Source organism: Aphelocoma coerulescens, chromosome 23, assembly GCF_041296385.1.
Source record: "Aphelocoma coerulescens isolate FSJ_1873_10779 chromosome 23, UR_Acoe_1.0, whole genome shotgun sequence".
Lineage (NCBI taxonomy): Eukaryota > Metazoa > Chordata > Aves > Passeriformes > Corvidae > Aphelocoma > Aphelocoma coerulescens.
In genome coordinates, this window is record NC_091036.1 from 5,735,883 (window position 1) to 5,759,847 (window position 23,965).

The following is a 23,965-nucleotide window of genomic DNA, read 5'->3' on the forward strand; positions in this document are numbered from 1 at the left end:
TTGATATCCAGGATTCAGCTCCACATTTATCCAGGAGAGCTCCGAGTGCTTCTCCTCTTTAATAACTTAATTTCCTTTTTAAGTCCATCATCTCCTGCTACACCAGGAGTTTAATTTAATATATTGAAGTGCTGATCTCCATCCTGGATGTCCTCTGTATCCTAAGAATTCAAAAGCTTTTTCCTCTCCCTTGGGGAAATATTTTTCCATGAGCAAACCCTGTGGATGCTCCATGAGCAAATCCATTGGGACACCCAATTTTAAATGCTCTGACATTAAGGATGGGGCTCTGGATGGGGCTGATGAGTGCTGGGGCTCCCAAATGATGGGAATTCAGGAGAGTTTTCCACTCTCTGAGAGTTTCTAAATCATCCTCTGCAGAAGGAGGATGATCCTGATACCTCCTGGAAGCTTCCCAGGGTTTGTTTGGGAATTACAGAAAGGACAAATGTGGCAAAAATTCCATCTTTAAGGTCACTTCCAGCCCGAACCACTCTGTGAGGCCATAAATCCCCAGTGCAGGGCACAGGGAGTTCCCCTGCTCTGCCATTTATTTGTTGGGTGTTGTGACATCTCAGGGGAGCTGGTGACACTTCCACAGCAGGAGCAGCACGGGCACGGAGCTGCACGAGCCTGGGTTCCCCTTCTGGGACCAAATCCTGGGAGTTACTGAGCAAGGACAGGGATTTATGGCTCTTGCACTCTGCTGTGTGCTCCTGTGGGCAGGAGTTATTGGTAGGGCAGTGGTCCCAGGGAGAGAGTTTATATAAAACCAGGGAGTTGGGATAAAAAACCAGGAGTTTATAAAAAAACAGGGAGTTGGGATAAAAAACAGGGAGTTGGGATAAAAAAACAGGAGTTTGGATAAAAAACAGGGAGTTGGGATAAAAAACCAGGAGTTTATAAATAAACAGGGAGTTGGGATAAAAAAACACCAGGGAGTTGGGATAAAAAACCAGGAGTTTGGATAAAAAAACAGGAGTTTATAAAACACCAGGGAGTTGGGATAAAAAAAAAGGAGTTTATAAAACACCAGGGAGTTGGGATAAAAAAACAGGGAGTTGGGTTAAAAATCAGGGAGTTTGGATAAAAAACCAGGAGTTTATAAAAAAGCAGGGAGTTGGGATAAAAAAACAGGGAGTTGGGATAAAAAACCAGGAGTTTATAAAAAAACAGGGAGTTGGGATAAAAAAACAGGAGTTTGGATAAAAAACCAGGAGTTTATAAAAAAACAGGGGGTTGGGATAAAAAACCAGGAGTTTGGATGAAAAAACAGGGAGTTGGGATAAAAAAACAGGAGTTGGGATAAAAAACCAGGGAGTTCTTCTAAACCCAGGGCTGTGATGCACCCCCTGGCATCCCTGGTTTAATTTTTCAGGGATTCATGCCCTGCAAAAGCAGTTTTTAGTCTGCACCCACACCTGGGACTCAGTTCTGGGCTCAGAGGTGCTTCAGCACCCATTGGTTTTGCCTTTCTCCCTTAAAAATGGGGCTGGCAGAGCCCCTGATTTTCAGTTCATCGAGCTGGAGCCGAGTGAAGCTTTAGCCAGAAAGAGAAACCCAGCGTGGGGAGCTCCTCCTTCACTCCTCCAGCTGGGACAAACCCAGGCTTGGCTCTGTGAGTGGTGGCGTGAAGCTCTTGCAGGAGGTTTCTGTCCCCCGTTGATGTCTCCGTGTCACTTTTTGCTGTCCCCGTGTCCTCCTGGGTGGTTTCTCTCACCTCTTCTCCCTGTCCCTTCCAGCCCACCACTGCAAGCAGCCCGAGACCCCATCCCATGCCAACGTGGGTGCCCTGGACCTGCCCTCGCTGGGCTACACCTTGATTTACTCCTGCCAGAGCGGCTTCTACCTCACCGGGGGCTCCGAGCACCGCACCTGCAAAGCCGACGGCAGCTGGACAGGGAAGCCCCCCATCTGCCTGGGTGAGGGGCTGGGCAGCCCAGCAGGGGCCAGCTGGGTCCTGAGACCCTCCCCAGGGTTTCAGGTTGTAGAGATCCTGGGCCTTGAGGTCCTCCAAAGGCGGTTTTGAACGTGCAGATAAACCTGAGAGTCAGTTCTGGGGTCAGAACTCCAAGGAAGGAGGGAGGCGCTTTCAGCCTTGACTTTTTTCCCTTAAAAGTTGTGGGGTGGCACAGCCTGATTTCCAGTTGGTGGGAAGGTCCCCACCGTTGGTCTCCCCAGCAGAATCCCAGAATTAGCTCGGAAAAGGCCTTTGAGGTCACCAAGTTCAGCCTGTGACCCAGCACCCAAATGCCACCTCCAGTCTTTCCTTAAAGAGTCACCTGGGGATCTTCTGGGGGCGGTTTTCGGTCTAGAAGCACCTGCACAGGACAAAAATTGTTTATCTCCCCCAAATTTTACCTGCCACAGAGCCTTGGATGGGGAACGTGTCCTGATGCATGGAAATGGAGCCCTGTGGCCCTCCTGGACGTGGTCACTCTGGACACTTGGGACTGGAGCAGGACGGGCTGGGGACAGAGTGGCTGAAAGGCAGAGAGGGCCGTGGGGGTGCCCAGGGGCAGCAGCTGGACCCGGTGTGCCCACGTGGCCGATGGCACCTGGCCTGGGTCAGGGATGGGCCAGCAGGAGCAGGGGAGGGATTGTCCCCTGTGCTGGGTGCTGGTGAGGGACACCTCAAGGGCTGTGTCCAGTTCTGGGCTCCTCCTCAGTTTGGGAAGGACATGGAGGGGCTGGAGTGTGGCCAGGGAAGGGAACGGAGCTGGGAAGGGGCTGGAGAATTCCTGAGGGAGCTGGGAAAGGGGCTCAGCCTGGAGCAAAGGAGGCTCAGGGGGGCCCTTGTGGCTCTGCACAAGTCCCTGACAGGAGGGGGCAGCCGGGGGGGTCGGGCTCTGCTCCCAGGGAACAGGGACAGGAGGAGAGGGAACGGCCTCAGGCTGGGCCAGGGGAGTTGGGGTTGGATTGGAGGGAAATTTTCTTCCTGGAAAGGGTGGTCAGGCCTTGGAACTGCCCAGGGAGGTTTGGAGTTCCCAAGGATGGCCTGGACGTGGCACTCAGTGCTCTGGGCTGGGGACAAGGTGGGGATTGAGCAGAGCTTGGTCTCTGTGACCTTGGAGGGTTTTTCCAGCCTCAGGAATTCCAGGAATGACAGTGTCAGACCCCACAACATTCACCAGCTGTGCTTTCCCCCCTCCTGCAGCCGATGTCCGTCCCAGCGGGAGGCCCGTGGGCACCGCGCGGGAGCCGCCGCTCGCCAAGGTCTCAGGTAGGGGGGGGTCTCATGCTCAGGGACTCATCCCTGTGATTTACCAAAATATGGATAAGGATCTAATACCGATATCCAACTGAGATGGACAGAGACTCTCTAACAGCTTAGAGTTAGAAAGTGCATGTTTATCAGGGATCATTCCCTGAGACGCAGGGCCCCGATCCAAGCAAACACAAAGCTTTTCTCTGCCAATATTATGAATATCCAAAACACAAATGCATATTCATAACATCAACACCTCCCGTTCTCCGCTTCCTATGGAAATGAGCTGAAATGTCACTAAGCATCCGTAGTGTGTGCTCTGAGTGGAGCCGGTGATCTCGAATCGGGTCCGTGCTCCCAGATGGAGGAAGTAATACTCCTCTCCCTCATTTTGGCCTTTTCGCCCTCCTGAGCTTTTAACAATCCTAAATCACTTCAGTGACCTCCAAATTTCCTCCAGCGTGACTTTTGGATCAGTTCTCACAGAGGGAGGAAATTGGTAATTGTCCTTGTTCCTTAGACCAACTTATCAATGTTTCTATTTCCCATTCTAAGCACAGCTGAGCAAACATAAACTTGACAGGCTATCAATTAATTCAGTAATCAATTACATCTTGAAAACTCCTTTCAGGACCAGCTCTTCTTAACTAACTATTCCAATTAACTCTAGCCAAGCCCAAACTCACTCCTATCCTAACTAATTTCAACACAGCTAGCCTATAACTAAAAATCTTCATATTTCTTTACAATTCTGTGTTTCACCTGCTACCCCTGGACCCTCACCAAATCCACCCTCCTGAAATCCTTGGCACAGCTGGAAGCTGCCACGTGCCCCATCCTATTCCCTGGAAAACACACAGGATCCTTACAGGAGCTGGACATCACCACCCACTGCCCTCCCCAGAGCATTCCAGCCCCTCCAGGATGTCGTACATTTGACCTTTTTTATTTGAAATTAGCTTTTCCTAATAAATTCTTTTGTGGATGGCTTTGTTTTTAAAACGTTCCTTGCAGTTTTTTATCACCACAACCAAATTAAAGTCACCACTTTTGGCTTTGTCCCCCATGGGGACGGCACGGAGCAGGTGGGATTTGAGATGGTTCAAATCATTCAATTATTCCTGGTGAATTTGAGGAAAGATGGGAATCCTGCTCTGTTTTTTTTTTTTTCCGCTGGAAAACAGAAATGCTCCTGGTTTTCTGCATTGTAGTGGTTTGGTCCAAAATACTCATTACTGTTTACCTTCTGCAAGATAAGAATTAGGAGAAATGCAAAGCAGGCACCAAACTTGAAAGAATATAAAGAAGTTTATTAACAGACCTAAAAGAAGAGGAAAAAAAATTATACCACACCTTCAGAACTCTTCTCCTCCCCCACCTTCCTCCCGTCTCCCACTGACAATGGAAAAAGACAACCCTTGAGATGTTCAGTCTGTTACCACTTCCATAATAACCTTGTTCAGTCCATTTAGGAAGAGGAGTCTCTCTTGTCCATGCTATGAAAACAGTATCACACCGAGACAGCCACCCACTTCCAAATATTGTTCAGTCCATTTAGGAAGAGGAGTCTCTCTGCTCGCATGTGAGTCCTTTCCCCCGACTTGCAGCTTTTCCCGCAACTGCTTTCGAGGGTCCACTCTTGAAGTTTTTTGGGGTACAATTTTAAGGTTGAGCCGTTCAGAAACAAAAGTTCACTCATCTCTGGGAGCATTTCATCTCTAAGAACAGAGGCCCTTCTCCTTCCCTGGGAGCAAAGGGTCTTCCTCATCTTCATCTCTAGGACTATCTCTGGGAGCATCTCTAGGAACTGAGGTTTTCTCCTTTCCCATTTGGAGCAAAAGTCCTCATCACTTCCATCTCTCCCTGTCCAAACTTCTCATGAAATTACAGCTGCATCAGCATCTGCCTATCTCAGCGCAGGTGCTTTTGCTTCCGAGTTGAACACTCCACCCCCCATATCTTCGTGAAATTACAACGAGATACTCTGACATATCATAGCTTCACAACAGAATTTCAGCTTTAAGCATCTCCTCTTTCTCTTCTGTACTAGTTTGAAAACAAACCAGTGGGAAGCACCAAGTCAGAGTAACAATTTAATGGGGAAACTAAAGAAAAGGAAAAACTAAAAGAAAACACGGGTTCAAACTGACAGAGTCAAGATACAGCCTGAGTCCCTGTTAGGCAGGGTGGTGGTAGCAGTCTGGTAGAATGGTGGCTGCAGTCCTCTGAAGCCGTGATCCTGTAGAAAAGGGTCTGCTCTTCCTCAGGAGGTCCAGTGGTGGCTGTGTGGCTCCTGTCCTCTGGAAATCCAGTGGAAAGATTGTCTCTGGTGTTCAGAATCTCAGATTATATCCAGGATGGAATGCTTGGTTCCTCCCTCTGGGTGGAGCATCTCATAATGGGGTAATGAGTCATGAGGTCAAGTGTTGATTAGGCTCATTAACAGCAGATAGTCCGGAGGGAGTTATCTGAGGGTCATCAACAGTAGATAGTCCGGAGGGAGTTATCTCTGAGTCATCAACAGCAGAGTATCCGGAGGGAGTTATCTCTGAGTCATGGGGCAGGACAATGATGGGCCATTAACAGAAAGATGGTCTGGGGGGAGGAGGCAAGGAAACACTGCCCCACCTGATTTCAACAGCTCATGGGGATGGGAATAGAATACACTGCAACCCAGGACACTTCCCTCAGGTTTTCAGCTCTTCACAAGCACTAGAAAGGTTAATCTCACCCGGGCCTTGCAGCTGGAACGTCACTTATCATCGCTGTTGCTCACATGATCTTTTGCCGGACAGCGGTGCAGCTTCAGCTGAATCTTGGCTGCACTGGAGAGGGGGAGCCGGGCTGCTCTGGCTGCCCACAGCAGGGCTGTGGGGGGGTTCCACGGGTGGAACAGGGCCCATCGGCTCCAGGATGGCCATGGCCCGGCCTGGCCTGGCCCACTGGCCCCCACACGGGGCCCACAGCCACCTGGCCCAGCACTGGAAACGAGACAGAGAAACTCTGCCTCGGAATTTCCTATTCTTAAGTGTGGATCACAGAGGTGGTCACAACTTCAGGTGGCTCAAAGAATTGTCCATATTCAAACTGGCCACTGATAGGTCCTGTCAGGTCACAGAGGAAGCTGTAAGCACCCCTTGGCAAGCCGGGACTCTGCTTTGCTAACCCATGACATGCATCTCCCGTCGCTGTGCTCCCAGTGCCCGCGGATGTGTTCGCGAGGAATTCCCTGTGGAAGGGCTCCTACGAGTACATGGGGAAGAAGCAGCCGGCCATGCTCTCCGTCACCAGCTTCGACCCCGCCACCAGTAAGGTCAACGCCACCTTGATTGACCACAGCGGGGTGGAGCTCCAGGTGTCTGGTAAGGGGCACCACGTGGCCTTTGGGAGGGGTTGGTGTTGGCACAAGGGGTGTCCTGGCCAGGGAGGGGCTTTCCCCTGTGCTGGCACTGCTGGGACACCTCTAGAGCTGTGTCCAGTTCTGGTCACTCATGGCCAGAGAGACCTTGAGGGGCTGGAGCGTGTCCAGAGAAGGGAATGGAGATGAAAAAGGGTCTGGAGAGCTCCTGAGGGAGCCTGGAGAGAAGGAGGCTCCGGGGGGGACCTTCTGGCTCTGCACAAGTCCCTGACAGGAGGGGGCAGCCAGGGGGGTCGGGCTCTGCTCCCAGGATGAGAGGGAACAGCCTCAGGCTGGGCCAGGGAAGGTTTAGATTGGATTGGAGGGAAAGTTTCTTCCTGGAAAGGGTGGTCAGGCCTTGGAACTGCACGGGGAGGTTTGGAGTCCCCATCCCTGGAGATGCCCAAGGAAGGACTTGGAGCTTTTGGCAAAAAAGATGAAATTCTGTGAGAGGGACTTCGAGGATCCTTGGGGGTCCCTTCCAGCTCATGATTCCATCAGTGCTCCCTGTCCCTGCCCTCCTGGAGCACCAGCCTCTTCCTGATCCAGCAGCAGAACCTGAATATTGAGTCCTTTTCCATATGGAAAACATTTTCAATACCCTGGGCTGTGTTTCCCAATCCATCCCAGTGACAGGACTGGTGTTCACTCAAACCCTGAGGTGGTTTCTCTGCCCTCCCAATCACTTATTTCAAGCCAGAGTGATCCAGAGCTGACAAAATCTCTTCTTTTCCAGGGATTTACAAGAAGGAAGACGTGCACCTGCTGCTCCAGGTCTACCAGATCATGGGACCTCTGGAGATCTTTGCCAACAAGTTCAGGAATGACAAATGGGCTCTGGATGGACACGTGAGTGCACAAAATCCACCCTCCAGTAGTCCCAAAAATGCCACCTCTGCTCCCAAAAATCCCACAAAGGTGCAGAGTGATTTCTCCCTGGGAAGTGGGAGCCAGAGCCAGAGCCCCGATCCAGCGTGGGCAGGAGTCAGGGAAGTGTTCCCACATGGATTTGGGCATGCTGGAGTCAGGTGTGCTCCCAGCTGGAGAGGATTCCAGGGCTGAATTCCACGGGCAGATGGCCTGGGATGGTGTCTGTCCCTCCCGTGGCTGTCACAGCCTGGATTTCCCTTCCCTGAAGCTGAGGGATAATTCCTGGAGCTGGGAGCGGGATGAGGCTGCTCCGGTGCCCAGTGCTGGGAGGGGCCATGTGGCACTTCCCCAGCAGGTGACACCACGTGTGTGCCAGCTCCTCCTGCAGCTGGGGGTTGGGTTTATTGCCCTGGGCTTTGGAATCCATCACCTCCCAGGGAATGCTGGAGGAGAAACCAACGGGATTCCTTCCATGTGGATATTTTCCATCTGCTCAGCATCTCGCTGGACGAGCTGATTTTCCCTGTAATGGAGCCAACTCCTCACCCCTCTGCCTGTACCTGGGAGCTTCCCAAGCCCTTTAGGGATCCACTGGAGCTTGGAAAAAATGCAGATCCAACTGACCCATGGCCGCTTTTTACCTCTCCCCCTGGAATCAGCAACGTCCTCTCCAGTTGATGGCAAACCCGATTTTTTTGGCTTCCCTTCCTTTGAGACGTCTTGAGCAGTGAAACTCCTTGAAAAATGCCAGGATTTTCTGGGGAATTGCATCAAATGAATGCACTTGGAAGGGGCTGGGATGAGCTGGGTGTTAAACGTTGGATAAATCCATTGATCTCCTTTCTCCTGTCCCCACAGGTCTCGTCGGAGTCCTCGAGCGGCACCTTCGTGTACCAGGGCTTTGTGCGTGGCAAAGGCTTCGGGCAGTTTGGCCTCCAGAGACTTGGTAAAATTCCTTGGATTTGCACTTTTTCCCTTAATTCCAAAAGCTCCATTTTGGCCTGGTGGGGATTTCCAACCAGGGAATGTTTTCCCAGTCCCTGGTTTGAATTCTCAGCGCTTTCCGGGCGTTCTGCTGAACTCGGGTGTGAGGTTTGTGGGAGACAAAACAGCACAAAACAAACAGCACGATGATAAAATGGATAATTTGGGAACAAAATGAGGGATAACCAGGCTGCTGTCCAAAAGCAGGGAGAGCTTGGAAGCACAAACAGACCTGGACACGTTTTTCTCCACATTTCCACATCCCTGCCAAGCCCAAATCCTGTTCCCACCACAGAAAACGTCTCAGTCAGAACTCACAGACGCTCTTGAGAGCTTAAACCACCCGAAGTTTAAGCTCCTCAATACCTCTTAAAGCGTGGTCTGAGCTCCTTAATCCCTCAGGATTGTCGGGATCTCATCACCTTTATGGATGCTCGTTACTGCAGCGTTTCAGAGTCTCCCTTAAAGCCCAACTTGGTGCATCCAAGTTGTAACTTTTTTAGCAAAATAAATCAATTTACACCTGTCTTTGATTGCAGCTCTAAATAAATGATGAGGCCTAAGTTAGGCTGGATCTCCATCCTTGCTGCCTCCATCCCAGCAGCTTTCAATTCCCTTTTCCAGCACCGCTTCCCTCATTTTGCTGCCGGTGTCACTCGAGCCAAGCCCCTTTTCCCCCAGCAGGGGCTTGGAAATGTGGGAAATATGTGGGAAATGTGGGAAATATGTGGGAAATGTGTTCCTTTCTGCTGTGTTCCAGACATCAGCATGATGGAAAACGATCCCGAATCCATAGGTCACCACTTTGCATCCAACAGCAGCTCCGTGGCAGCCGCCATCCTTGTGCCTTTCATCGCCCTGATTATTGCAGGGTTTGTGCTTTATCTCTACAAACACAGGTGGGTTTGGGGCAGAAGTTCCAAAAGGTGAAAGAAATTCTGGGATTTGAGAGAAATCTGAGCTGGGCTTAAAATCCCCCTCACTTTAGGACTGGTTTAATTCATGAGGTGGGACAATAACAAAGAGGGTTTGGGAGATTGGGGGCAATAATTCCAAAAGGTGAAAGAAATTCTGGGATTTGAGAGAAATCGGAGCTGGGCTTAAAATCCCCCTCACTTTAGGCCTGGTTTAATTCATGAGGTGGGAAAACAAAGCTTTATCTCTACAAACACAGGTGGGTTTGGGGCAGAAATTCCAAAAGGGGAAAGAAATTCAGGGATTCGAGAGAAATCGGAGCTGGACTTAAAATCCCCCTCCCTTTAGGCCTGGTTTAATTCATGAGGTGGGACAATAACAAAGAGGGTTTGGGAGATTGGGGGCAATAATTCCAAAAGGTGAAAGAAATTCCGGGATTCGAGAGAAATTGGAGCCGGGCTTAAAATCCCCCTCACTTTAGGCCTGGTTTAATTCATGAGGTGGGAAAACAAAGCTTTATCTCTACAAACACAGGTGGGTTTGGGGCAGAAGTTCCAAAAGGGGAAAGAAATTCCGGGATTTGAGAGAAATCGGAGCCGGGCTTAAAATCCCCCTCCCTTTAGGCCTGGTTTAATTCAGGGGGTGGGACAATAACAAAGAGAGTTTGGGAGATTGGGGGCAATAATTCCAAAAGGTGAAAGAAATTCAGGGATTTGAGAGAAATCGGAGCTGGGCTTAAAATCCCCCTCACTTTAGGCCTGGTTTAATTCATGAGGTGGGAAAACAAAGCTTTATCTCTACAAACACAGGTGGGTTTGGGGCAGAAATTCCAAAAGGTGAAAGAAATTCCGGGATTCGAGAGAAATCGAAGCTGGACTTCAAATCCCCCCTTTAGGCCTGGTTTAATTCAGGAGGTGGGACAACAAAGCACGAAGAGATGAGGATTTGGGAGAGGAGAAGGGCGAGGCTTTTGCTGCCCATTAATGGGATTTGTGGCCACATTTAGGAGGATCCCAAGCCGATTCCTTCCCCCGCGGCTTTGAACGCGTCGAAAATTCACCTTCCCTCCCGCTCCCTGCTGCAAACCCAGATTTTCCTGCCCCATCCCCGTGGATTCCCCCTTCCTCCAAACCCCATTTCCCTCCCACCCTACCAGTCCCCTCCCTTCAAGGGCCGTGACCTGGGTGCGTTTTGTCCCCGACGCCTCAGGAGGAGACCCAAAGTCCCGTTCAACGGCTACGCCGGCCACGAGAACACCAACGTGAGGGGAACCTTCGAGAACCCCATGTACGACCGCAACCTGCAGCCCTCGGACATCATGGCGGGCGAGGCCGAGTTCACCGTGAGCACGGTGTGCACGGCCGTATAGCGCCGGCCCTCACGGTGAGTGCGCCGTGGCCGCCGCCGCCGCCGCCGTCCGCCTCGCTCCCCTCAGAGTCGCGGCGGCACGGAACGCGGCGGGGCCGGGAGGGCTCTTGGTAAAAGCTCGCCCGGCGCCGCGGGCGACCAGGCCTTCCGCGCGGCTCCGAGGTGGTCTTGGCTGCTTGAGGTAGCTACGGATTGTGCCGGGGGGGGGGGGGGGTTCCATCCCAGCCTCGCGGGGAGGAATTCCGTCCGGATTTCCCGTCTGAACGCACTCGGCTGTAGCTCCAGTGAAGCAGTGGATCGAAGGGATCTTGTGGGGCTTGGAATGCCCTTGCCGGGCCAGGAGTTGGACTCAAGGAATGATGGGATGAGAGACAGCCTTAAGCTGCTCCAGGAAAGGTTTAGGTTGGAAATCAGGAGGAATTTTTTCCCAATGTCCCACTTTCTTTTAGCTCAGTGGGAGCAGTGGGTCAAAGGAGGCCCAGGATTGCCCAAGGGATCTTGTGGGTCTTGGAATGTTCTGGACAGATCCAGGAGCTGGATTTGAGGCTTGCTAGGACACAGCTTTAAGACCCACAGAAGTTTTAGGTTGGAAATCAGGAGGAATTTCTTCCCAATATCCCACTTTCTTTTAGCTCAGTTGGAGCAGTGGGTCAAAGAAGGTCCAGGATTGCCCAAGGGATCTTGTGGGTCTTGGAATGTCCTTGCCGGGCCAGGAGCTTGATTTGAGGCTTGCTAGGACAAGAGGACACAGCTTTAAGACCCAGGAAAGGTTTAGGTTGGAAATCAGGAGGAATTTCTTCCCAATATCCCACTTTCTTTTAGCTCAGTGGGAGCAGTGGGTCAAAGAAGGCCCAGGATTCCCCAAGGGATCTTGTGAGCCTTGGAATGTTCTGGACAGATCCAGGAGCTTGATTTGAGGCTTGCTAGGACAAGAGGACACAGCTTTAAGACCCACAGAAGTTTTAGGTTGGAAATCAGGAAGAATTTCTTCCCAATATCCCACACCCTTTGAATTCTGTGGGATATTGGGAAAGGAGGCCCAGGATTGCCCAAGGGATCTTGTGGATCTTGGAATGTTCTGGACAGATCCAGGAGCTTGATTTGAGGCTTGATAGGACAAGAGGACACAGCTTTAAGACCCAGGAAAGGTTTAGGTTGGAAATCAGGAGGAATTTCTTCCCAATATCCCATTTTCTTTTAGCTCAGTGGGATCAGTGGGTCAAAGGAGGCCCAGGATTGCCCAAAGGATCTTGTGGATCTTGGAATGTCCCTGCAGGGCCAGAAGTTGGATTTGAGGCTTGGTAGGACAAGAGGCGGCCTTAAGCTGTCCCAGGGGAGGTTCAGGATGGAAATCAGGATGAGTTTATTCCCAGAAGGGGTGGTTGGACATTGGAATGGGCAGCCCAGGGAGGTTTGGAGTTGCCATCTGTGGAGGTGTCCAAGGAAAGCCTGGATGTGGCACTCGGTGCCACAGGCTGCTGACAAGTGTTGGACCCAATGATCTCCAAGGCCTTTTCCAAGCTCAGGGATCCAGGGATCCCTGTACATCCCTTCTGTGGGATCAGCTCTGCCCAGGGCCTGCCCCAAACCAGGCCCTGGTTAGTGGCCAAGGAAATCCCAACAAACCTGTGGTAGGAACAGGAAAAAAATGGGATTTGAAGTGGAATCCTTCTCTGTGTGACTCCAGACAGGGAATTTTGCACAGGAATCTGGGGTTTTAAAGTTTCACTGCAGGGAGAGATGGGAAGGAAAAACAGATCTCCAAGAGGGATCCTTCCCTGGGTGATTCCAGACAGGGAATTTTGCACAGGAATCCGGGGTTTTAAAGTTTTACTGCAGGGAGAGATGGGAAGGAAAAACAGATCTCCAAGAGGGATCATTCTCTGGGTGATTCCAGACAGGGAATTTTGCACAGGAATCTGGGATTTACAAGGTTCAAGCAATCAAAAATTCCCTGTGGATCGTAGAGCCCTTCCAGACTGGAATATTCCAATTTCAGGATAACAAAGCCGCTTCCTGTGTCACAACCAGCTCTTTGTTTTCCCTGTGTCCATCCCAGATTCCCGGGCTCGGTGTCCAGTGGATGATTATCCCAGCTCACCATCCATCCATCCATCCCCTCCCCATCCCCCTGCTCCTGCCGAGGCCGCGGAGAAGCTGCTGCACCTCCCTGGAATTCCCGAGGGGCTGCTGGATCCGCCTCCTCCATCCCCGCTGGATCCCCGAGCCAAAGGTCTGCTCCGGCTCCGCCCCCGCCCTGCCGGCGGCTCCCAGCCCCGCTCCAAGCCCTCGGGAAGGGAGGGCCTGGAAGTGGTGGGAAGGCGTTCCCAAGCTGCTCCCAGTGTTCCTGGAAGGAGCTGGGGGGGGTCCTTCCAGCTGCCCCCAAACTTTGGGAAGAGCTCGGGCAACAAAGAGGTTGTGCACAAGGTGCTGGATTCGTGGGAAACACCTGGATGGGGCAGGATGAGGATTTGGGGTTGGGTTTCTGGGTTTCTTTTTTTTATAGGATTTTCTACCCCAGGGCTTGAGCAGGGGAGGAGTTTCCAAATGGAACCTTCCCAAAACTTGGGAAAAGCTTCCCAAAGCTCTTCCCCTCTTGCCTGTGTTTTGTTTTCCTTTGGGCATTCCTGGCTGGATTCGTGGAAAACACCTGGATGGGACAGGATGAGGATTTGGGTGTCTGGGTTAATTTTTGTAGGATTTTCCACCCCAGGGCTTGAGCAGAGGAAGGGTTTTTCAAATGGGGCCTCTCCAAGTAAAACTTGGGAAGCTTCCCCCTCTTCCCTGTGTTTCATTTTCCTTTGGGCATTCCTGGCTGGATTCATGGAAGTCCCCTGGATCCAGGACAAGGATTTGTTTGTCCGTATTTGGGTTTCTGGGTTATTTCTTTGTTGGTTTTTCTACCCCAGGAAGAGTTTCCAAATGGAACCGTCCCAAAACTTGGGAAAAGCTTCCCAAAGCTCTTCCCCTCTTCGCTGTGTTTCGTTTTCCTTTGGGCATTCCTGGCTGGATTGGTGGAAATCCCCTGGATGGGACAGGATGAGGATTTGTTTGTCCATATTTGGGTTTCTGGGTTATTTTTTGTAGGATTTTCCACCCCAGAAAGAGTTTCCAAATGGGACCTTCCCAAAATCTGGGAAACTTTTCCATTCTTTCCTGTGGTTTGATTTTCCCTTGGCTATTCCTGGCTGGGTTTTTCCTGCCCCTGGCTGGATTTTCCAGCTCTCAGGGATGGAAAGGAAACACCTCCCCCTGATTTGAGCTGGGCCCAAATCCCTGATCAGGAATCCACTGCTGGATGATTCCAGGAAGGACAGGAATATCCAAAGGGACAAAAAAACCTCTCCAAAGAACTCAACAAACACAAATTCCCCCAAAAGCTTCCCAAATCCTTTCCCCTTTCCAGACAGATCCTCCAAATGGCAGCACAGGAGGAGTTTTGATTCCCATCCCGAGCTGCTCCCATTATTTCCCAGGGGCACCGAGGTTTCCTGGGATTTTGTGGGAGCAGGGAAGGCAGCCTGGAATTTCCCTGCCATCCCAGGGGAGCAGAGCTGCACCTCGGGATCCAGAATTTGCTTGGAGTCATTTTTTTAGGATCAAGGGAGGCTGAAGTGCCATTCCCAGGTCACTGAGCCCAGGAGGCTCCAAGGGAAATCCGGATGAACCCTTTGGAATGGGGCTTTCCATCCATGCTCCCATTCCAGCACAGATTTCCCCTCCCTGAGGTTCTGCCTGCTGAAAACCACAGGCTAATTTGGGATTTGTTGTTGGATTATCCTGGATTTTCTGGGTGGAAATATTTCATTTTTCTTACTCCTGGCTCTCCTTCGGCTCTCCCAGAGGGAGCAGAATTCCCAAAAAATGCCACCTCTGCTCCCAAAAATCCCACAAAGGTGCTCTGATTTCTCCCTGGGAAGTGGGAGCCGGAGCCAGAGCCCCAATCCAGCGTGGGCAGGAGTCAGGGAAGTGTTCCCACATGGATTTGGGCACGCTGGAGTCAGGTGTGCTCCCAGCTGGAGAGGATTCCAGGGCTGAATTCCACGGGCAGATGGCCTGGGATGGTGTCTGTCCCTCCCAGCTGGTGGGACACAAATCCCAGAGGGACACAAAGGGAATATTCCCCTTTTTCTGTTGTCCTCTCTCCATCATTCCATGCTGGAACAAGGCTGGGATAACCCCTTGGAATCCTTGGATCCCACCCTGCCTCCAGCTGTGCTCTCCTGGCCCATCCCTGGTCTTTTCCAAGCTCTGTTATCCCTAAAAACCCCACAGCCAAACCCACCCCGTGCTCTGCTCCTGCCCTGCCGTGTCCCCATCCCAATTCCAGGGCCCAAAACTCCCTGGAATCCTTGGAAGCAGAGCCTGGATCCTTCCAGCTTCCTGTCCAGATTCCAGGGAATCCTCTCCTGGCTGCTCCATGCGATGCACAAACACACATTGGCTTCCCACACCCGACTCCCGCTCATTCCATGGAAAAACCAGGAGAAAATCCCATCCAGGAGTGTCAGATAAATCCAAAATATTTCAAACCACCCAGGCAGGGAGAGGGGGGAGCTCGACTTCGATGGAATTTGCTGCTTTGGATCCATGAATTCCCTTTTCCTGCTGGTGCCCAGGAAGTGGGAAAGGGATTTATCCCGGGTTTTTTTGCGAGCTGGCTGGGATCTGCTCCATGCCATTTTCTCCATCCTTGTGCCCAGAGGACCTGCATATGGTAAAAAATTATGGAAAAAATACGGGAAAAAAAAGGAAAAAAAAAAAAAAGGGGGGGGGGGGGGGGAGGGGAAGAAAAAAAAGATATGGAAAAAAAGGGGAAAAAAGGAAAAAAAAGGGGGAAAAAAAAGGGGGAAAAAAAAGGGGGAAAAGGGGGAAAAAAAGGAAAAAACCTAGGAAAAAAAGGGAAAAAATACATTAAAAACCCCAAAAAAAGCTCAATCCCTCTTTTGTACAGAGATATATTTTTATTAATTAAAAGTTTGTACAGCTAAAAAAAAAAAAAAAAAAAAGAAAAAAAAACCCCACAAAATTGTAAATTTTTTTTTTTTTCATTATCCTAGGAAAAAACAAGGAAAAGTAGTGGGGAAAAACAAAAATCCGCTTTTTTTTTCTTTTTTTTTTTTTTGTAAATGTAATAAAGTGTATAAATGGTTCCCATGAAAATGTACATATGGAATCTCTCCATCCCCTCCGGCTTGTCTGCAGAATTCCCCTTTTATTTATCTGTCTCTGTATATGAGGCTTTTCCGTGTGTTCCCGGCGCTCCCTGCGGAATTTCAAAGCTATTTTCGATTTTGGATCTTCCGAATAATAAAAAAATCTGGATTTTTGCATTGCTTTTCCTTACAGACCCCCCTTGGTGCTTCTTGTGTCGATTCCCCGAGGTTCATCCCGGCGTTTCCTGGGTTGTCCGCTGGGATGGAGAATTCCCGGCTTTTCCGGCTCTTTGGAAGCGCAGCCCGGTTTTAAAAATGGGGCGAATTCAGGCAAATCCCCTCTAAATGCAGAATGGATTCGGCTTTTCCAGCGGGGTTTTATCAGGGATATCCCATGGGAAGGGACAGCGGGATCCCACCGAGCCCTTCCCCATCCCACCCCCCCCCCCCGTGGTCCCGCTCCGGGAGCCCCAATTTGCCTTAATGAGGTTTTAATTAGGAGCCCGACGCCTCCTCTCTCTCCCCGTGCCCGGTGATTGGCAGGAATTACCTCGGGATCGATGGAATTTGGGATCAAAGAGGCCCTGGCGGGGTCTTTGATGTCCCGAGGTTGCTCCTGCTCCGCTCCCGTGTGGATTCGATGCTCTCCGTCACCTTTGTTTGGCTCTTCCCTCTCCCAGATGCTTTATCCTTGGATTTATCCTTGGATTTATCCCTGGATTTATCCCTGGATTTATCCCTCCTCGGCTCAGTTCACCCAAAATGAGGGCGGGGAAAGGCGGTGGGAGGGAGCTGAGGGGTTTTGGGGAGGTTTGGTGTGGTGTGAGCAGTTCCTGGCGGGATGAGCCTGAGGTTCCTTGGGATTTGGGGGCAGCAGAACAGATCCTGCTGGATTCCAGCTGGATTCTGATGGAGGGAAGAGGATCCAAACCCTTTGGAGTCCACAGAGCTTCCCAGAGAAGCTGGGGCTGCCCCTGGATCCCTGGAAGGGTCCAAGGCCAGGTTGGAGCTGCCTGGGATAGGGGAAGGTGTCCCTGTCCATGGAATTGGATGCAATGGGATGATCCTTAAGGTCCTTTCCAATCCAAACCATTCCAGGATTCTTCCTCCTTCCACTTCCCAAGGTTTCCTTCTGTATTTGGGATTTAATCCCTGGCCCAGGCTCAGCTTTTGGATGTTCTCCAGGAGAGAATTCCTCCATTCCCAAGTCCCAGCCCTGGAATCTCCTCCAAAGGGATTTTGTGCCTTTCCAAAGCTCTCCCATCTCCCGACCCCTCTGCCCACATTCCCTGGGAAGGAATCCCTAAAATCCCTCTCGGCCCTCCCAGTGGGTGCTGATTGAGGGAGGGAGCAGCAGGAGAACTGGGAGAGGGAGCTGGAGGAGCTGGAGCTTCCACTGGGATTTTCTGGGGGGAAAAAACCCAGGGAGAGAGCAGCGGGGAAACCAGGAGAGCTGGAGCCCCACTGGGAATTTTGGGAGGGAAAAAACAGGGAGAGACCAACCCTGGGAATCTTCTGGGGGGAAAAAAACAGAGAGAGAGCAGCAGGGAAACTGGGAGAGGGAGCTGGAGCTTCCACTGGGAATTTTGGGAGGGAAAAAAAACAGGGAAAGACCAACCCTGGGAATCTTCTGGGGAACAAAACCAGGGAAAGAGCAGCAGGGAAACTGGGAGAGGGAGCTGGGGGAGCTGGAGCATCCACTGGGAATCTTCTGGGGGAAAAAACCCAGGGAGAGAGCAGCAGGGAAACCAGGAGAGCTGGAGCCCCACTGGGAATTTTGGGAGGGAAAAAACAGGGAGAGACCAACCCTGGGAATCTTCTGGGGGAAAAAAATCAGGGAAAGAGCAGCAGGGAAACTGGGAGAGGGAGCTGGAGGAGCTGGAGCTTCCACTGGGAAAAAAAACAGGGAGACAGCAGCGGGGCAGGAGCTGGAGCTTCCACTGGGAATCTTTTGGGGGGAAAAAACCCAGGGAGAGAGCAGCAGGGAAAACGGGAGAGTTGGAGCCCCACTGGGAATTTTGGGAAGGAAAAAAAACAGGGAGAGACCAACCCTGGGAATCTTCTGGGGGAAAAAAATCAGGGAAAGAGCAGCAGGGAAACTGGGAGAGGGAGCTGGAGGAGCTGGAGCTTCCACTGGGAAAAAAAAACAGGGAGACAGCAGCAGGGCAGGAGCTGGAGCTTCCACTGGGAATATTCTGGGGGAAAAAAGCAGGGATAGACCAGCAGGAAAGCTGGGAAAGCTGGAGCATCCACTGGGAATATTCTGGGAAAAAACAGGGAGAGGGCAGCGGGGCAGGAGCTGGAGCATCCACCGGGCATTTTGGGAGGGAAAAAAACAGGGAAAGACAAACATCAGGAATGTTCTGGGGGAAAAGAACAGGGAGGGAGCAGCAGGGAAACTGGGAGAGGGAGCTGGAGGAGCTGGACCTTCCACTGGGAATCTTTTGGGGGGAAAAAATCAGGGAGAGAGCAGCGGGGTAAACGGGAGAGCTGGAGCCCCACTGGGAATTTTGGAAGGGAGAAAACCAGGGAGAGACCAACCCTGGGAATCTTCTGGGGGAAAAAAATCAGGAAGAGAGCAGCAGGGAAACTGGGGGAGCTGGAGCATCCACTGGGAACATTCTGGGAAAAAAACAGGGATAGACCAGCAAGGAAACTGGGAGCTGGAGGAGCTGGAGCATCCACTGGGAATTTTCTGGGGGGAAAAAAAACCAGGAGAAAGCAGCGGGACAGCTGGGAGAGCTGGAAATTCCACCTGGCGGTTTTGGGTGGAAAAAAATCAGGGAGAAAGCAGCAGGGAAAAGGGGAGAGAGCGCTGGAGCTTCCACCGGGCATTGGGGGGGAATAAAACCGGGAAGAGCAGCTGGGAGCGCCGTAGGAGGGAGCGGAGGGCTCGGGATAAATTTCCATCCCTAATTAATCCCAGCTCGGCCCGGGCAGCCGCGGTTCGGCTCCTTAATGAGGCCTCTCCCTCATTAACGCCTCGTTAATTCCGCGGCCATGGCGCTTTTAGGGCCCTTTAAAAGCGCCGCGTCCCGGAATTCCCACAGTGGGAGCTGGGACAGCCTCGGAACAGGGAACTAATCCAGGATTTTTCCCGGTTGGAAGCTGCAGGTGTGAAAATTCCGCGCCGCAAATCCCCCTCTGCCCTCAGTGCTGGGGCGGCAGAAAAATCCCACCAAAAGCCCTTTTTAGACATTCCCGAGTTTCCAGAGCCACCTGAGGAATTCCCCGGGAGCCTCCCGTGGGATTCCACAGCTGCGGGACTCGGGAATGCCGGCAGCTGCCTCATCCCGAGAAAACAACAAATCCGGGAGATCTCTTTAATCAGGATTTTCTTTTCAAACGAATCCCCCCCCTCGGGCTCCGAGCCCTTCCCAGAACATTCAGCTGCCAGCCCGGAATATTCCAAGTTCCAGTCAAAACGAGTGGGAAAACTCCCTGTGAGGAGAGTGGAAGTGCGGGAGGGATGGAAATGATGGAATCGGCGCCTTTTCCCACCTTTGATTTATAAATTCAATTATAAATTAACTATTCAATTATAAATTAACTATTAATCCCTTGAATTAAATATTCCTTTAATTAACTATCCCTGGAATTGATTAAATATTCCTTTAATTAACTATCCCTTGAATTCAGGCTAAGGATGCAGGGATAAAGGGGTGTCAGGCCACATCCAGGAATTATTCCCAGGAATTATTCCCAAGGAATTATTGCTCCATTTGCCCTTTCCAGCAGCGGTTCCAGCTGATTTCCTGCCTGTTCCTCCTTCCCTGCGGCTGGAAAAGGGCCGGGAATGCCCAGGGAATGCCGACACCCCAGAGTCCTGGAGGAAGCGCTTTAAAAGCACCCGGAGCCATCAGATTCCCGGGAAAAGTTGGGAATTGCTGGGCAGGGAAGCAGAGCCTGGAATTCAGCTCCTGGGAGGATTTGTGGCTCTGTTTTCCTTCGGGAAGCAGCGAGGAGCGGGAGCCAAAGGAATATTGACAATTCCACCCCACTCCGGACAATTCCATGCCTCTCCTGGAGGTCAGAGGAGGTTGGATCCCATAAATCCCGGCTGATCCCACTCCGAGGCTTTAGGAAGGGAGGTTTGGAGTCCCCATCCCTGCAGGTATCCAAGGAATTCGCGGGTGTTGCCCTCAGTGCTCTGGGATGGGGATCAGTCACAGCTTGGATGATCCCGGAGGGTTTTTCCAACTGAAATAATTCCGGGATTCCTGGGAGGAGCGAGGCACCGCCACTCGCTGAAGATTTACACCCAAATTTCCCTCAGCTCCGGGGAATCTCCAGCTTTTCCTGCTGCTCATTCCAGCCTGGAGCTGCTGGGAGCTGCGGGAGCAGCTTTGAGATTCCCATTTAATCCGACTTTTTCCCCAAAAAATTCCCTTTTTCAATCCTCACAACTTCAGCGAGACTTTCCCACACCCATCCCTCCCCTCCCAGACCTGGAATTGTTCCTGGCCAAGCGAAAACCTTCTGCTCCAGGTGGCAATTCCCAGGTTTTCCAGCAGGGAGAAAGAACCGAGCCGCCGGGATTGTAACTATGGATTTTTCCCTGCTTCCAGCACTTCTCCGCACCTGGAAAACACGGCTGGAGCAAATGATGGGAGCTTTGGGATTGCAGGCGCTGTCCCGGAGAGTTCCCTCGGAAATCTGCCGGGAATTCTGGCAAAAAAATGGGGAGAAATTGTTTAAAATCCGTGTAGAGACAGAAAAAAAGAGCCCAGGGCGAGGCTGCCGGAGCTGCTTTATCCTGGAATTCCTGGATGTGGGATCAGCTGGGAGGGGCTCCCACAAGCAGCACAATTCCCTTGGGAATTCACTCCCTAGGAGGCCAAACCACGTGGAATTGGGACACAAATCCATGGATTAACTGCACCCTTCCCACCTGCCGGGAGCTGGAGCGCCTTGATCCCGGCTCCGAACTTCCCAGTCCTGCTGGAAGCAGCTCCTGCTGCTGGCGCTGCCAGCCTGGCTCCGAAAATCCACTCCCTGCTGCATTTGGGATTCTTTCCCTACATTTCCTCAGTGGTGCTGCCATTCCCGGAGCCGGTGCCTGCCTGGAACACTGGGAATGAAGAGGTTTCAAGCAGGGATCGCCAGAAGGAAATAGGGAGCAGCTGCATCCCAAAGCAGCAGGTCATTCCTTATGGGAAAGGTGTGATCCTATTCATCATGGGAAATCAGTGATCTCATTCCTCATGGGAAATCTGTGATCCCATTCCTTATGGGAAATGTGTGATCCCATTCCTCATGGGAAATCTGTGATCTCATTCCTTATGGGAAAGGCGTGATCCCTTTACTTATGGGAAAGCTGTAACCCCTTTCCTTATGGGAAATCCGTGATCCCATTCCTCGTGGGAAAGCTGTAACCCCTTTCCTTATGGGAAAGGCACGATCTGATTCCTTATGGGAAAGGCATGATCCCATTCCTCATAGGAAAGGCATGATCCCATTCCTTATGGGAAATCTGTGATCCCATTCCTCATGGGAAAGGCGTGATCTCATTACTTATGGGAAATCTGTGATCCCATTCCTCAGAGGAAATCCGTGATCACTTTCCTTATGGGAAATCTGTGATCTCATTCCTTATGGGAAAGCTGTAACCCCTTTCCTTATGGGAAAGCTCTGATCCCATTCCTCATAGGAAAGGCGTGATCCCTTTCCTTATGGGAAGTCCGTGATCCCATTCCTCATGGGAAAGGCATGATCCCATTCCTCATAGGAAAGGTGTGATCCCTTTCCTTATGGGAAATCCGTGATCCCATTCCTCATGGGAAATCCGTGCTGGATGCAGCATTCCCAAACACAACTTGCGGCTGCCACATCCCTGGAAGTGTCCAAGGCTGGGATGGAGAAACCTGGGATCGTGGGAGGTGTCCCTGCCCATGGCAGGAGGATCCTTAAGGTGCCTTCCATCCCAAAGCACTCTGGAATTCTCTGATTCCATGGATGCTTCTCCAAAGGAATGCTTTTGGAGCGGGATGGTGCTGCCGAGCAGGGCGGGGCTGGGATCCTTTGGAAAACCCCTGGAAAAGGGATGGGAACAAAACGGTGCTGGCAGCACAGGGAGGTTTAAGGAGATCACATCCCGAATTTTGGCAGCCCGGAGAGGGGACCGGAGCAGGGGAAAATGGCAACAGGAATCTTGGGAATTGGGTTTTTGGGAATTCCTTGGCGGTTCTGGATCCTCTTCGGTGCTGGGGCTGAACCCCCCCAGCCTCTGCCAAGGCCTGGGAGTTAATTAACACGGCAAGGAACCCTCATTAAGAGGCCCAATTAACGATTTCATTTAGGGACAGGAGGCAGCTGTTCCCTGTTTTCCGTACAGGGATGATTGTGCCAGGAATTATCCTGCAGGGATACCTGGGATGGGGTCTGGGGCCAGGGCTGGCGTTGACTCCCCATTCCCGCTCCCTGCTCCGCAGGAATCTCGGAGCCATTTTGGGCAGAGCATCCAAAATTCACCTTTTTTTTTCTTGGAAAAGCAGGATCAGCTTCCTGAACCTTGGGAATCCTGCTTATCCTGATTTAGGGCATGGAGCTGGGAGCACCATTCCCGGTGTTTTGATGGAGTTTGGGATTAATTCATCCTGCGTGTCCCAGCTCCCACCAACATTCCAGCAGAACAAAGCGCTTTCAAAACAAATCCCTCTTTTTAGGAGGGAAAAACGAAACCCAAACCCAGCAAACAAAAATCCAGGAATAAAAAAATCAGGGATTTTCCCGCACCTCCAATAACGAACTCCGTCTTCAGCGGCTCATTTGCATATTCAAGCCCTTGTTTAATATTCTAATTAGCCGTTAATCAGCTCTCGAAAGAACAAGCGGTGATTAGCGCATCTTCACCTCCTCCAGCAGATTTGGGCTCATCAGCTCCGGGAAGCTTTCCTGCTATTCCTGAATTATTCATGGCCGCGGGAATGTCACCGGGCTGGGATTTGAGGATGATCCCGGCGGGTGAGCATGGAAAACCCAGGGGGAGACGGTGTCCTTTGGGAACAAGGAGGGTTTGGGGCAGATTTTGGGAAGAAATTCCTCCCTGGAAGGCTGGGAAGGGGCTGGGATGGATTTCCCAGAGGATTTTTCAGGACTTTTTCAGCTTGTCCCATCCCTGGAAGTGTCCGAGGCCAGCTTGGAACAACCTGGGATCAATCGGGATCATTTATCCCGATTCTTCCTTTCCTCTTCTTCCACAGCTTTTGAAGGAGCTGGGAAGTTTGGGAAGCTCCTACAGGAGGTCCCAGGTCTGGAGGAGGAATTGCTGCAATCCCAAAGGGATTCCTTGGGCTGTTCCCAGCTCCAGGACCAGATCCCAGCCCTTAATCCCACCTGGAAGCGGCTTTTCCCTGCTCCAGGATCCCAGCTCAGCTCTCAGCCCCTCCATGTCCCTGATTCCCTTTTCCCCGGTCCTTCCCTCCCTGATTCCCTTTTCCCCGGTCCTTCCCACCCTGATTCCCTTCTTCCCGTCTGCCTTTCCCATCCCATGGAAGGCAGGGAGGAGGCCGGACTCCACCCCTCCGTATTCCCGAGGATTTTGTGGCTGCAGGAGCAGGTTTTTAAAGCCTTTGGGATAATTTTAACAGATTCCAGCTCTTTTTGCTTGGAAAAGAAGCCCTGCCTGGCCGTGGATTGGATCCTGAGGTTTGGATGTCAGGGAACAGGGATCAGCTGAGGTGACAAGGACCGGGCTGGCTCCCGGGAGAATCCAGGTGGGAGAGAGAAAGGCAGGAGCTCCAGACAGCTGCTTCCCGGAATTTTAATTAATTCCCGATCTTCCCGGACTCCGGCTTTGCCAGGCTCTGGATTCCCAGCTCCCGGCGTCTCCCGGGATGTGCGGGATGGATCAGGAAGGTCAAAGCTGCCCCTCGCCAAGGCAGAGCTCCCTCCCCGCTGCCCTCGGCACTTCTTGGGAAGCCGCGCTGGCTCTGGAAGCAGCGGGATCCGCTGGAGCAGCGTCCCTGGATGTGCTGGAGCTCATCCATCGAATCCCGGCCATCCCTGCCTGGGGTGTGAACGCTGAACTGAGGAGCTCCCGAGGATTCCTGGATCCTCCTGGGATGC

The 23,965-nt window shown here is 51.7% G+C and overlaps 1 protein-coding gene across 1 annotated transcript in view; it reads left to right on the top strand.

The window, feature by feature from the left end:
• CSMD2 (CUB and Sushi multiple domains 2) overlaps positions 1-12,864 on the top strand; it is a 368,722-nt gene extending 355,858 nt beyond the window's left edge. Inside the window, exons 65-72 of the mRNA XM_069036010.1 lie at positions 1,743-1,922; positions 3,158-3,223; positions 6,409-6,570; positions 7,342-7,454; positions 8,334-8,421; positions 9,220-9,358; positions 10,584-10,757; positions 12,802-12,864. Of these exons, the coding sequence (XP_068892111.1) occupies positions 1,743-1,922; positions 3,158-3,223; positions 6,409-6,570; positions 7,342-7,454; positions 8,334-8,421; positions 9,220-9,358; positions 10,584-10,743 (908 nt within the window). The 3' untranslated portion in view covers positions 10,744-10,757; positions 12,802-12,864. The remainder of the gene's footprint in view (positions 1-1,742; positions 1,923-3,157; positions 3,224-6,408; positions 6,571-7,341; positions 7,455-8,333; positions 8,422-9,219; positions 9,359-10,583; positions 10,758-12,801) is intronic.
• Positions 12,865-23,965: the final 11,101 nt, after the last annotated feature.